This window comes from Tachyglossus aculeatus, chromosome 3 (genome assembly GCF_015852505.1).
Source record: "Tachyglossus aculeatus isolate mTacAcu1 chromosome 3, mTacAcu1.pri, whole genome shotgun sequence".
In the NCBI taxonomy this organism is placed as follows: Eukaryota; Metazoa; Chordata; class Mammalia; order Monotremata; family Tachyglossidae; genus Tachyglossus; species Tachyglossus aculeatus.
The window spans coordinates 89,219,630-89,235,212 of NC_052068.1; the positions used below are offsets into that span (position 1 = coordinate 89,219,630).

Genomic DNA, 15,583 nt, shown 5'->3' on the forward strand with positions numbered 1-15,583 from the left:
AACCAGAATTAGAACCTAGGTTTTTCTGATTCCCAGGCCCGGGCTCTATCCACTAGGCAACACTGCTTCTCAAGGTCTACTTAAGTGGCCAAGGCATGACAATGGACTCCCTAACCCTCCTCACCAACGAGGCCATTTAGGGTGTCCCTACAGCCCATTATTACAGCCAGTGTCCATCAAACGTTGGGGGGAAAAGAGCCAGGATGGAACGGAAGCAAACCTGAACCTACCCTTTGGGTTTTTCCACGTTGTAATGAAACCCTGAAGAGAGCTTCAATTGTAAAGTTAGCAAAACAAGGCAAACAAGCCTCAGTAATGTGGTTTTAACCTGTTTGGGGCTCTCCTTGATGGTTGGTTTAGAGTCTACTGTCCTCGCGCCTGCAGTTTTTGAGAGTGGTCGATGCTGATTGATCTTGGGAAGATTCTGACATGTGTCACTCACCATCCTAGGACAGAAAAAGCCTTTAAGGAAATTATGCTGACTACTTTCTCTGCAGCAAATGGACAGTACTACACAACCAAGACTGTGTTTTTCTAGACTGTGTCTTTTCTAGACTGTAAGCCCATTGTTGGGTAGGGACTGTCTCTATATGTTGCCAGCTTGTACTTCCCAAGCGCTTAGTACAGTGCTCTGCACACAGTAAGTGCTCAATAAATATGAATGGAATGAATGAACCAAGGAGAGCCACAGACAGTTAAGGAAATAATTTCTTCTTGTCTCTTAACATTACATTTGTAAACTGCTTCCTACTGACTTTTATCACCCAGGCCAGCCAACAGTCCTGTGAGGTAGATGTGTGGGTCATTATGATCATTACTGATGGGGAACAACACCACAGAGAGGAGTGAGTTGCCACTCACTGAAGAAGCGACAGAATGATGACAAAGTATATAAAACTCTCCCGTTATGGAAGCTGTACCAGAAGTGGTGTGGAGCCGAGAGGGTTAGATTCAGGGCCAGCTTCAGATGGCAAGCATTTGCCTCAGAGCTGCTCACCACAGAGATGGCAGTGCATTCCCTGATAGCCTCAAGATGGCCCACACTTGGACTATTCAAAACGGCGCCTGATCCAGAGCCCTGATCAAAATGGTGACCACGCATGCGCAGAGTCTGCATGGGAGGTGAAAGGAGACGGGGTTCTGGAGTTAGGGGACCCAGAGCCCAGACTCAGCCCCAACCCAGTCAGTCCATCGTATTTACGGAGCGCTTACTGGGTGCAGAGCACTGTACTAAGCACTTGGGAGAGTACAATACAATAACAGACACATTCCCTCTCCACAACAAGTTTACAGTCCGGAGCTGGGCACAAAGTGGGCATGAAATTCGATGTAGGGTGGGGGTGGTCTCAGCCCTGGATCTTCCCACCTGGCCGCACTCCGGGCCTGCAGGAGCCTGGGGGAGTCCCCTGCTGCCTCTCTGCTCAGGTGGTCCTGAAGGTGAATGCCAGGGGTGTCCAGGGTGGAGAGAGTGGCTGGCTGAGAGGACCCAGTGCTAATCCGGGTGGTGAGAGAAGGATGAGTCCAAGACTGGGGCCAGGGTTGGATAATGGACTAGCAAGGAAGGGGACGTGATCCAGCTACCCAGCCACCAATGCTTTGCCCTGTGCAGTGCCCACCTCCACTTCATATAGCCCCAGTAGGCGCCTGGCCTACTTTAGCTTTCTAGAGCCTCGAGGGCGGCCGGATGCTACCCAGGGCCAGAGTGAGTGGCCCCAGGGAGTTCTCCTGGCTTTGTTTCTGGGCAGCACAGTGTGATAATGGCACTTGGCATCATCAGATTGTAAGAGGGGATGTCCATTCAGGCTCTTGCCCCATGGCGTGGGTGAGCTAGGAGCCACCACTGGCTAGACTGTTTGTTTCAGAGTACTATTCTCCTCAAGAAGATGCCATTCCCAGTATTTCCAACTGTTTCTTTCATAACCCTAGACACCAGGGTCAGCTGCCGCAAGGGAAAGATTTCCATACTAAGCCCCACTTTTCCTCAGCTCCTACTCCCTTCTGCATCTCCATGACTTGTTCCCTTTGCTCTTCTCCCCCACCCCACAGCACTTATGTATATATCTATAATTCTATTTATTTATATTGATGCCTGTTTATTTGTATTGATGTCTGTCTCCCCCCTCTAGACTGTGAGCCTGTTGTGGCAGAGACTGTCTCTCCTTATTGCTGTTTTGTACTCTCCAAGCACTTAGTACAGTGCTCTGCACACAGTAAGCACACAATAAATATGATTGAATGAATGGAAAGACACAGTCTCTGATCTTTACCCCTTTCATGATGATGATGATGGTATTTGTTAAGCGCTTACTATGTGTAAAGCACTATTCTAAGCGCTGGGGAGGGTACAAGGTGATCAGGTTGTCCCACGGTGGGTTCATAGTTTTAATCCCCATTTTACAGCTGAGGTAACTGAGGCACAGAGAAGTTAAGTGACTTGCCCAAAGTCACACAGCTGACAGTTGGCGGAGTCAGGATTTGAACCCATGACCTCTGACTCCAAAGTCTGGGCTCTTTCCACTGAGCCACACTAAAATCCTGCTCTTTTTTTTGGCATCCTCCTATTCCCTTCCATGCCTATATTTTCAAAATCCACCCCCTTGGCCTGCACCTCCAATCCAATCCATTTGTACCTTATCAAAACGTTTGACCCTCCCTTCTCCCCTCTCTGACTGCCATCTTTAACTGTTCAATGGCTTCTCCAATGGCTTCTTCCCCACCCTTGACCCCACAGCTCCCTCCAGTTATCACCCCATTTCCCTCCTACCATTCCTCTCCAAACTCCTTGAGTGAGTTTCCCTCCTACCATTCCTCTCCAAACTCCTTCAGTGAGTTGTCTACAAATGCTGCCTCCAATTTCTCTGCTCCAATTCTCTCCTTGACCCCTTCCAATCTGGTTTCCGCCCCCTTCACTCTACTGAAACTGCCCTCTCAAAGCTCACCAGTAATCTTTCTTGCCAAATCCAACAGCTTCTATTCCATCCTAATCCTCGTCAACCTCTCAACTGCCTTCAACACTTCTGGAAACATTATCCAACCTTGGCCTCACTGACTCTGTCCTCTCCTGGTTCTCCTCCTACCTCTCTGGCCACTCATTCTGTCTTTTTCAATCAATCAGTCGATCACATTCATTACTTCTTTAGGCAAGTCACTTCACTTCTTTGTGCCTCAGCTTCCTGAACTTTAAAATGGGGGTGCATTGCCTGGTTCCCCTTCCTACTTGATTGGGAGCCCCAAGGGGGACAGGGACTGTGTCCCACTTGATTAATTTGTATCTACCCTAGTGCTTAGAACAATGCTTGACACATAGTAAGCGCTTAACAAATACCAAGAGAAAAAAAAGCTCAGTTACAAGTCCCTTGCTCATCTCCATCTATACTCAATCCCTTGGAGAACTAATTCTCTCCTATGGCTTCAACTATGATCTCTATGCGGATGATTCCCAAATCTACATCTCCAGCCCTGGTTTCTCTCCTTTTCCGCACTCTCGTATTTCCTCCTGCGCCTTCAGGACTTCTTTACTTGGATTTCCCGCTGACACCTCACACTTACCATGTCCAAAATAGAATTCCTCTTATTCCCACATAAACCCTGTCCTCCCCTGCCTTTCCCATTATTGTAGATAGCAACACCATCCTCCCTGCCTCACAAGCCCATAACCATGGCACTAAAATGATGATGATGATAATAATAATAATAATAATAATAATAATAATAATAATAATAATAATAATGGTATAAATTAAATGCTTACTATGTATCAAACACTGTTCTAAGTGCTGGGGTAGATACAGTCAGATTGGACACAGCCCCTGTCCCACATGGGGCTCACAGTCAGTCTCCATTTTACAGATGAGGGAACTGAGGCACAGAGAAGTTAAGTGACTTCTCCAAAGTCACACAGCAGACAAGTGGTGTAGCTGGGATTAGAACCCAGGTCCTTCTGACACCCAGGCCCATGTTTTACCCACTAGGCCATGCTGCTGCTCCTTGAGTCGTAATCATCGACTCATCTCTCTCATTCACCCCACAAGTTCAATCCGTCACCAAATCCTGACAGTTTGTTATGAGCAGGCAAGGTGTCTATCAACTCTTACATTGTACTCTCCCAAGCGCTTAGTACAGTGCTCTGCACACAATAAGTGCTCAATAATTATGATTGATTGAACCTTCACACCATTGCTAAAATCCACCCTTCCCTGTCCGTCTAAATTACCACCACAGTAATCCAAGCACTTAGCCTATCCTGCTTTGATTACTGACTCAGGTTCTTCGCTGACCTCACTGACTCCTGTCTCTCCCCACTTTAATAATAATGATGGCATTTGTTAAGCGCTTACTATGTGCAGAGCACTGTTCTAATACATACTTCATTCTGCTGCCCAGATCATTTTTCTACAAATCTGTTCAGTCCACGTTTCTCCACTCAAGAACCTCCAGTGATTGTCCATCCACTTTCGCATCAAACAGAAACTCCTTACCATCAGCTTTAAAACACTCAATCACCTTGCTCCCTCCTACTTTACCTTCCTGATTGACTACAACACAGCTTGCACACTTTGCTCCTCCAACGCCAACTTAGTCACTGTACCTCCATCTCATATCTCGTCGCCAACCTCTTGCCCACGTCTTGCTTCTGGCCTGAAATGCCCTCTCTCCATGTCTGACAGATGTTCCCTCTCAACCTTTGAAGTCTTATTAAAAACACATCTCCTCCCAGAGGCCTTCCCTGACTAAGCCCTCATTTTCTCTTCTCCCACTCTCTTCCGAGTCACCGTTCACCCCTCCCTCAGCCCCACAGCGCTTATGTAAATATCCATAATTCATTTATATTAATTCTTGCATTGCCCTCTAGACTATAAGGTCGTGGTGGGCAGGAAACATGTCTACCAACTCCATTATACTGCACTCTCCCAACCACTTAGTAGAGTGTTCTGCACACAGTAAGTGCTCAATAAGTATAATTAACTGATTGATTGTCACTGCCCAGTCCACTGGGTATTAGTAGGTACATTATTAAGTCTCTCTCTCTGTATATACATATATAAATTCAGTATATATAAACACACACAAACACACATATGTATATATATATATATACACACACACACATATATATGTATATATACACACACGCGTATGTGTGTGTGTATATATATATATATATATATATATATATATATATATATATATGCATATACACATATCTTTCTCTTGCCCCAGTGGCGCTCCCAGGCTGTCAAGTTTTAATTAAGCAACTTCCAGGACAAGGAAATAATGAACAATTCTAAACCCTCAATTACTGAATTTCATGCTGGGGTAAAGAATATTCCGGAAGTTCGGAGAATGAATCCTGGGGTGTAAATAATCAGAATTGGAGTGCGCGTGTTGTACATCCTGCTTTTAAAACACCCCTCTCTGATTCTTCTTACAAATGCTTACCATTTATTACCATAGTCTGCCTAGTTTTATGGAAACAATAAATAAAAGAATAACACTTTAGTAGTCAAAACCATGAAAAATTGTTCCTTAAGAACAGTACTAAGCTACGCTAGCCTTAGGCAGAGTAGAACTGATGCATTTCTATCCACTTTGCATTTTGCACACGCCATGCTCTACAACTGTTTTATTAGCTCCGTCGCCCTGTGAGGTAGCTTAATTCTGTTACCCTCCTTTTAAAGCTAGAAGACGTAGCCATATTCTAGTCACAGAATAGCTGACTTACTCAAGGTCAAACAGTAAGCAAGCAGTAGGAGCAGAATTGGAACTCACAACACCTAGACTTCTACCATGTTCCTTCGACTGCTAGGCTCTCACATCTGATTTCATACTAAAGGTCCCATAAAATTGTCTCCAGCCCACAAAGCCAGAGCATCTCAGCCGGTTACTGTTTCTTGGTGTCTGTCCCCCATCTTACCCTCCTTACCCCCAAATCTGTCTTCACACTCCATGTGTTTCAAAGTCCTGTTTTAATATCATCGAGGCCCCAAATGCATGAGGTTCTAGGGTGGTGCTCCCCTATGTCCCTCTGCTGAATGTTCCGGAATCCGGTTTCCTCTTTCTGCTTCCTGCCAAGGCAGGGCAAGAAGAGACATTTCCCAAAAGCCCTAGTCAAATGCAGCTGCTGTATCTGCCACAGCTACCGTCTTTTTCTACGTCTCAGTTTCCGAAGTAAAATGGGCATTAGATGCCTGGTCTCCTCCTCTTTTAGACTACGAGCCCCATGAAAGACAGGGACTGAATCCGACCTGATTATCTTTTATCTACCCCAGTACTTAGAACAGTGCTTCACACACAGTAAGTGCTTAACAAAAACCATTATGTAATAATAATAAAAATAACAACAACTCCTCATCCATGCCCTCTCACTCCCAATCTGAGTTGCATGTCTCGCTTTGCTCATCCCAGGTCTCTGACCATACCTGAGAGCTTCTGAGCAGGTTTGAAAAGAGCCCAAATGCTGGTTTGGGGGTCTTTGAAGCTGGCCTGTCACTCCCAAGCCCCATCTCCCTTGCTCCCTGCTATCACCTCTGTTCCTTATGGTGGCAGCCCCTTGCCTAGGAGGTGAGAGCTGATTGAAACCCAACTCCAAAACGAAGCTCTAGGCCTCAACCTCTTCCTATTCCTCCTTCCTCTGGAGGAGTTGGGCATGGGTAGCCCTCAATCAATAAACATGACTGATGGATTGATTGTCATTGCCCAAGTCTGCTGGGTGGTAGCAGATGCATTTATATGGAGTGAGTCTCAATCTCTCCCCCTCTCTCTCTCTCTCTCTCTCTCCTAATTCACTTCCCCCCACTGCCCCACACTGTCAAGTTTTCATTAAGCAACTTCCAGGACGAGGACAGGAAAGGGAAAGTGAGTGGGCTTTTGAACTTACATTAGTTCTTTGCAACAACTCCTAAGATGCCCTAACTGTCTTACCCCTCAGTGCTCTATTTCCCACAGCTTCCCAGGTAATATTTATGCAACTTTCCTGTCAAGTGTGCTGGCCGAACATTAAGACATGTCCAAATCCCAACTCCCCAAAAGTATGAATTAGCATGCTCTGGGAATTTCATTCTCTTATCTGTAGGGAGAGTTGTCCCCTGGAATCTTGTCCTCTGGTTACTGACATTTTTCTCCCATTGTGAGCCCAATGTGGGGCAGGGACTGTGTCCAAGCTGATTACCTTGTATCTACCACAGTGCTTAGAACAGTGCCTGGCACATAGTAAGCACTTAAATACCATAAAAAAATTGAGGGGCAGGCTTTAGGATAATGGCATAAATGTGCATTCAATGGTTTCAAAAAATCCTTATATGTAAGAGGGGTAGAACTTGGAAATGTAAAGCAGTGATATCCTCTTAGGCTGCTTACATGGGTTTTACTAAAGAGAGAGGATTAATTCTCTGGACTAGGAAAGCTGCCAACAATTTGGGACAATGGAGGCTAAGCAGACCTAGAACTGAGATCCCTAGAGCTGGAAGGGTGGAGAGGGAAGGGATGGGAAAGAAGGAGGTCAATTAGAGAGTTCCAGGGATTCTCTCTCTTTATTGCTGTATTATACTTTCCCAAGTGCTTAGTACAGTGCTCTGCACACAGTAAGAGCTTAATAAATATGATTGAATGTGTTCTGTACACAGTAAGAGCTTAATAAATACGATTGAATGAATGAAAGGTCCCCATTTCCAGCACGTGACAATCATCCATTCAGTCATCACTTTCTGCTCTCACTGGATTGCACAGATGAGGCTGTGACCCAAAATGAAAACAACCCAAAGTAGGAGGAACTGGAAAAAAGAGTTAACATTTGTTTTACCGTTTTGCTTTTCCTCCACTTCTTGGTGGGACTCTATTTTCAGCTGCGGCAACATCAATATTGAAAGAAGAAAGAATTAAAGGTCAGTGTAATTTTCATGTGGGTTGAAGAGTCACTGTTGTAATCTCAATTGCCCGCTGCCAACCTTTAAGATATTTCTGGGACTCAACGGACTGGCTTTGAGACTTTTAGGAATCAGGCTGAGATCTCCAAGCATTTTTGCACAGAAAGCATCTAAGCTATTCTGATCTTTGGCAAGTCACTTAACTTCTCTGTGCCTCAGTTATCTCATCTGTAAAACGGGGATTGAGATGGTGAGTCCCATGTGGGACAGGGACTATGTCCAACTCAGTTTGCTCGTATCCACCCCAGCGCTTAGAACAGTACCTGACACATAGAAAATGCTTAGCAAATACCACAGTTACTATTGAGTAAATGCACTCTACTTGGCAAAGCTGAATCACTAGCAATCTGAATCAAGAGTAGATTCAGAGTTCCTTCTTAATGAGGTTTCACAAAATGTATTATTTTTTAAAATGTCATCTCACTGCAGTGGGAATAACAGCAAAATGGAACAAGATTGCACGTTCCCAAAGCACTCCTTGACCCACAGAATTTCTGCAAGAAGCAGCCTGTGGCTGCTGAAGAAAATGTGGATGAGCAGCAAACATTAGATTTGAACCAGTGATGAAAGAATGAAACTGCCTGCTGTGACTGCAGCCCCAACTCTTCTTTGCTCCATCTCTCTTTGTTTCCTGATCCTTTGTGTTGTGTACTCTAGTTTCAAATTTAACAAACGCCTTTTAAAGAGGACAGTCACCTTCCTTCCTTCCTGGGTCTGTAATACTTTCCTCTCCTTAAAAAAATCCTGGGGTTCTGGCTAGCATTCTCAAACAAAGAGATGAGATTCAGAGTCCCACGTAGGCACTCTGCTCCTGGCCGCCACTGGGGTTGGCTTTCCACTGATCACCATTTGGATTCGATGGTTTTCAAAATAATACTAATAATTGTGGTACTTGATAAGCACTTACAATGTGTCAAGCACTGTTCTAAGCACTGGGGAAGATGCACAGGGTTTTCAATCTAAGTAGGGAGAACAGGTACTGAACCCTCATTTTGCAGATGAGGTAACTGAGGCAGAGAAGCAAAGTGACTTGCCCAAGGTCACACAGCAGGCATGTGGCGGAGCTGGGATCAGAACCCAGGTCCTCTGACTCCCATGTGCTCTTTCCACTAGGCCATGCTGCTTCTCTAGGCCAAGCCACTATTTGTAAACTAGAGAAGCTTCACTGGGGTTCATTTACCTTTGATATTCAAGTTTTTCAAGTTACGTGGAAAAGGGGCCATGGATGTCCTTCCCACATTGTCTTTTCTATTTCTAAAAGGTCAAATTGCCCAGTCCTTACCTGTACACAGTTCAAGCCAATGTCAATGGAGTAAAATGCATCAAACTTATGGTGGCTGGTTTTACCTAAATGTCTAAACCAAGGGAAAATTGACTCTATGCTCTCCAACTCCAATGGGGATTCCTCTGGGAGTAAGATGCTGAACAAGCACTATCAATCGTATTTATTAATAACGATGACATTTGTTAAGCGCTTCCTATGTGCAAAGCAGCACTTGCTGTGTGCAGAGCACTGTACTAAGCACTTGGGAGAGTACAACAAAACACACTAGTCTAAGAGAAGGGAAATCGGTCTGGATTAAACAGCCACTTACCAATCTCTGGGGCTCTTCGGGTGATTTTGGGATATTTCTGGAATTTTACAAAATAATAGCTCTCATAGTCCATCAGAATGGTTTCAAGATCCACATTGTCACACACTTCGAAGCGTCGTAACCCTAGTTTGGTTTCTTGTTCCAAAGCATTTGCGGCATCGACATACCTGGAAGTTTTAAAAGAAGCGGAGGCTATGAGATCAGGAAATTTTCAGGGAAATCTCAGAGGAAAACTGATTCCCTGGGGAGACTACTGGGAAAGTAGGGCAAAATGGCCAAAACATAATTCCTAAACTAGCATTGCTCCACTGGGCACAACAGGGGATCTAGTAAAGAAGCTAAAACATTTAATTTCTTCGGCACAGGAAGCACTCAATAAATACAATTGGATGAATGAATTCAGCACCTTATGAGGTTGGTAAATCTTGGGTTGCTCTGGGCTGGGCAGCATTTAAAGCAGGAGTTTCTTTTTCTCATCAAACCTCTGGAGTCATCAATCAATCCGTCATATTTACTGAGTCCTTTGTGCAGAACAGTGTACTAAGCACTTGGAGAGTACAATATCGCAGAGTTGGTAGGCACATTCCTTGACACTCTATCTACCTTGGCATCATTTGGTCTGGGTGGTGTCTTTCTCTTGCACCCGATTCCTAATTGTTTGGAGGAGTCTATTTTCACCACACAATAATCGTGGTGTTTGTTGAGTGCTTACTCCATGCCAAGCACTGTACTAAGCCCTGGGGTAGATACTAGATAATCAGGTCCCTTGTGGGGCTCACAGTCTAAGAAAGAGGAAGACCAGGTATTGAATCCCCATTCTGCAGATGAAGGAAACTGAGGCATAGAGAAGTGAAGTGAGTTGCCCAGAGTTACACAGGAGATATTAGAATCCAGGTCCCCTGACTCCCATGCCCAAACTCTTTCCACTAGGGCCACGCTGCTTCCTTATTTTCACCCCAATGGGGGACTAATCTAGATCATTAAAACTGCTGCATTCAGATCATTCCTCTAAGTACTGGGTGTATCTGCAAATTCCAACCAGTTGTATTCCTATTTTGTGCTTTGAGGATCATTTCCCAGGGGAAAAAAATCTGGTTTTAACCTGGATTAAACTGGAGCAAACCAAATTTGGTCAGATGCCCATCACTGAGAGGAAACACCTGGCAATAGGCATGGCAGCACGGCCTAGTAAATAGAACACAGGCCTGGGAGTCAGAGGACCTGGGTTCTAATCCTGGCTCCACCACTTGTCTGCTGTATGACCTTGGGCAAGTCACTTCACTTATCTGTGCCTCAGCTACCTCACCTGTCAAACAGATTAAGACTGTGAGCCCCAACTGGGACATGGACTATGTCCAACCTGATTATCTTGTATCTACCTCAGGGCTTAGAACAATGCCTGGCACATAGTAAGCTCTTAACAGGTAACACTAAAAAACAAAATAGAAACAAAAAACAGGCAATCTGCTCTTCTGAACTTCCAGGTGTCATTTTTTTGGTCAAAGCAGCGTGGCACAGGGATGAGCCTGGAAGTCAGAGGCTGTGGGTTCTAATTCTGACTCCACCACATGTCTGATGTGTGACCTTGGGCACACTTCTCTGTGCCTCAGTTACCTTATCTGTAAAATGTGGATTAAGACTGCGAGATTCATGTAGGACAGGGACTGCGTCTGACCTGATTACCTTGTATCTACCCCAGCATTTCAAACTGTGCTTGGCATAGGGTAAGCTCTTAAGAAATACCACAATAATTATTATTATTATGGCTGCCTGTGAATAGCAGTATTGCTGCATCTCCCTGATCTCCACCAACCCCTGGGCCTGATAGCCCATCATACATAGTCTAATACCAATTGAAGGATGGAGCTCTAACCAGAATGTTCCTCATGAGGACAGCTGTATCCTCATTCCTTCCCAGTTTTGAAAGCAAGAGGTTTGAGTTGAAGGTTACAGGGAGTGATGTGGCCACTCAATGGTCCTGACCCTTCCATAGACTTGGCAGCCAACACAGCGTCCCAGGAGTCCTCTGGGCCAGGCAGGCTGGACTTAGCTTGGACCCTCTGGGACAGAGGATGTGGCAAGGTTTCCTTTGAAGTTAGATTTCTTGCAAACACATCTGGGGTTGAATAATAATGTGTAACAAATCCAATAATGTGTTAGCTTGGAGTGTCCCTCAAAGGCAGCTGGATGTTCATAAACCCTGTGTGTTAAATTAGACGTAGTCTGTGAGTCGACACATTGCCAACTCCTCTCAAACCATCACTCGAGAACGTCACAGATGGAGCCATAATGGAGTCAGAAACTCCTCAAGTCTCGTAACTAAACTTTGCTCTCAAGAAAATCTCGAAAGCCACTGGCCCAATTCGCTGGTGAACTGTTGCTCTGTGCTGCAGGACGATGTAATGTCTCTACAGGTAAACAACCACAATCGCCCAGAAGGACCTGTGTTCTAATCCCGGCTCTGCCACTTGTCCGTTTTGTGACCTTGGGCGAGTCACTTCACTTCTCCAGGCCTCAGTTACCTCATCTGTAAAATGGGGATTAAGACTGTGAGCCAAATATGGGACATGGTCTGTTTTCAACCTGATTTGGTGGTATCTACCCCAGTGCTCGGTGCCTGACACATAATAAGCACTTAAACACCATAAAACAAAACAAAACAAACCCCCAAGAAATATCCAGGTAAATATCAATTTCCTGGCCCCTACACCCCAGTTCTTTTAAAGGAACACCTGGACATTTTTGGATGATCGCGGGTAACTCTGTGCAAATTACAGATACCCTCAAAAGGCATTTAACGCTAATGGGCATCACAAACCAGGAAGCAGCAGCTTTAGAATGAGCCTACCCCACAAAATGAAAGCTGTTTTAGATTGGATCAAAGATCTCAAGATCTTACTTGGTTAAACTTGGGTAGGACTGTCCAGTAATTAGCAGACGTGTAATGGAGAAAAGTTACATTTTTCAAAGTGTAGCTGAGGAGGGGAGGGCAGGAGGGAAGGAGGAGGAAAGAATCACCAGGTCTCCATTGAAAGCACTTGTAAATGTAACATACCCTTCCTGCGTTAAATAATGCAAAATCAAAATGAGGAGATTTTTGCGTCGAGCTTCTGTCTTCATCTCATCCTGTGAACAAAGGGAAATTTAGCTGGGGTGGAGATGAAACGTAACGGTTCTTTTTATAGCAATAAGCACTAGAAGGTAAATGTAACCTGTCAAAGCCAAATAGCATGATTTAAGGCTTAGAAAGCAGTTCGGAATCTCTAAGGGTACATAAAGTTGCTTTCTCTTGTTCTCCTCTTCTTCAAGTAAAGCACCCTTCCCAAAGGTAAGCCTCAGGTATGATGTTTTAAATTAGAAATGCTTTTTCCTGGATGAATTTCTTATTGCGAAGCTAATTGATCTTTTATTGCATGGAGTTTATTGAGAAAAAAAAGACACCACCTACCCAACTACCATTTGGACTATGTTAAGGCCAAATTATTAGGCGGAAGCTTACTCCCATAAGCCAGAAATAAGCCCTGACATCAGATGCACTTACCTGCCTCTGCTTCTTCTATAATTGTCCAAGGCTTAGGCCCACTCCCCCAGCAATGATGGGAGATCTTCCCGGAAAACTCTCAGGAGGAGGAAGGGCACCAGCAGAGCATCTGGAATATCTACTGATAGTAGTGGGTGTCTTGTGCCTCCAATCTTGTCTATCTCCCTGCCCACCCCTCGCCCACATCCTGCCTCCGGCCTGGAACACCCTCCCTCTTCATATGCGACAGATATTTGCTCTCAATCAATCAATCAATCAATCGTATTTATTGAGCGCTTACTATGTGCAGAGCACTGTACTAAGCGCTTGGGAAGTACATATTGGCAACACATAGAGACAGTCCCTACCCAACAGTGGGCTCACAGTCTAAAAGGGGGAGGCAGAGAACAAAACCAAACATACCAACAAAATTAAATAAATAGGATAGAAATGTACAAGTAAAATAAATAAATAGAGTAATAAATATGTGCAACCAAATATACATATATATGTATATATAAGGACGGAGCTCTAACCAGAATGTTCCTCACCTTCAGGACTTATTAATGGTACATTTCCTCCAAGAGGCCTTCACCAACTGAGCCTTCATTTCCTATTCTCCCACTCCCTTCTGCATCACTCTTGTCCTTGGATTTGCACTCTTTATTCACCTCTCCCTCAGCCCCACAGCACTTATGTACATATCCATAATTTTTATATATACATATATATCCCTTAATGTTTGTCTACTGCTCTAGACTGTAAGCTCACTATGAGCAGGGAATGTGTGTGTTGTATTATATTTCCCCAAGCATTTAGCACAGTGCTCTGCACACAGTAAGAGCTCAATATGATTGACTGTTCTGCACCTGGTAAGCATTCCATAACTGTGATTGATTGATCTTGTAAAGACAATCCCTGCAAAATGTGCTCCTTATTAGTCCAATCAGATGAAATCGATTTGTTCACCCCCGAAATTCCTCAAATAGTACTTCAAGTAAGCACTTGGGAGAGTACACTATGAAAGAGTTAGTAGACATGTTCCCTGCCCCCAGGGAGCTTACAGTCCAGAGGGGAAGCAAGGAGAAAATACAAAGGAGGAACGAGGAGATGAGTCTCTGTTAAGTAGGTACAAACTCTGGTGTGTTTGTAGCTGGACTGTGTTACTGAGATGTGTTACAGGGCAGATCTTAACCAAACCAAGCATTCATAGTATATTTGATGAAGTGAGACTCTTGTGGTCCACAGACTCGCAGAATGTATTTCTGGACGGTAAGGAGAGCCAACATGGCCAGCTGAATTAGTTTCCCAGGTGGTAAATTCCCATTTTTGTGCATGAAAGCAGTAGTCTAGTAAATACAAAATAACTGGGCCCCCAATAACTGGGGCATCAGCAGCAGGAGTTGCTTCAATTCTGTACTTGGATTGCCTGTGAAGATCTGGTCTCTGAAGCCCTTGGGATGTAGGAACCAGCGATTTGAAAATTTTTCCTCACAGATCAGGCATTTCTTATTCCTCACTGCCCTGTGGCTCCAAAGGCCCTAGTTTTGAACGGCCTCGGGATGTCATCAATTGAGGTTTTGATTTATTTGAGGCTTAGTTTTACCCTATTTGAAATGGAGTTTACATTTTTCATAACTCTAGACTGTAAGCTTGTTGTGGGCAGGGGATGTGTCTGTTTATTTTTATATTGTACTCTCCCAAGCGTTTAGTACAGTGCTCTGCACACAGAAAGCGCTCAATAAATAGGATTGCATCCCAGCCTTTGGTGGGACATTTTCATTGTTCTAAGCACAATGATAATAATAATAATAATAATGGTATTTGTTAAGTGCTTACTATGTGCACTTAAGTGCACTGTTCTAAGCACTGGGGTAGATACAAGGTAATCAGGTTGTCCCAAGTGGGGCTCACAGTCTTAATCCCCATTTTACAGATGAGGTAACTGAGGCACAGAGAAGTTAAGAGACTTGCCCAAAGTCACACAGCTAAGTGGCAGAGTCAGGATTAGAACCCATGACCTCTGACTCCCAAGCCCGTGCTCTTTCCACTAAGCCACTCTGCTCACTGTCAGACTCCTGTTTTGAGGCCTCTGCTAGCTGTCCAGTTAAGAACAGCCGGATTGCTATCATTCAGTACCAGCACTGACGTGCCACCAATCCATTCTAACAGGAAAATCGGAAAGTGCCACAATTTTGCAGCGCCTCATTTCTTCGAATGATGCCGAAGAGTCCAGCCATTGGATTATCCACATGGGATGCTCAGATTATCCCTGTGGCCTAAAATCCCCTGACAATGCTCCAGAAAACCTTGTGCCTCACAGGTTGGGGCCCTCGGCCCCCCTGCGGCTTCTGAATCATTTAAATGAAGACCGCCGCGTCTATGAAATGGACTGCTTGGGTTCGTTACCACTAATCCTACTGGGAGGCAAGCAGCCGCTACTGCCCCCATTTTTTAAGGGAAAATTGAGGCAGAGGATGGTCAAGTGATGTGCGCATGGTCTGCAAGTTAATGGCAGTCAGGGCTGTGCCTGGGCGGAGGGGGAG

General features: G+C 44.7%; 1 protein-coding gene across 1 annotated transcript in view; it reads right to left on the reverse strand.

Annotated features, from left to right (window-relative positions):
• The window catches only part of KATNAL2 (katanin catalytic subunit A1 like 2), a 44,391-nt gene extending 31,754 nt beyond the window's left edge, over positions 1-12,637 (reverse strand). The window contains exons 1-4 of the mRNA XM_038744109.1: positions 12,573-12,637; positions 9,518-9,684; positions 7,799-7,841; positions 329-446 (exon numbers count right to left, since the gene is read on the reverse strand). Coding sequence (XP_038600037.1) covers positions 329-446; positions 7,799-7,841; positions 9,518-9,684; positions 12,573-12,637 — 393 coding nt within the window. The remainder of the gene's footprint in view (positions 1-328; positions 447-7,798; positions 7,842-9,517; positions 9,685-12,572) is intronic.
• Positions 12,638-15,583: the final 2,946 nt, after the last annotated feature.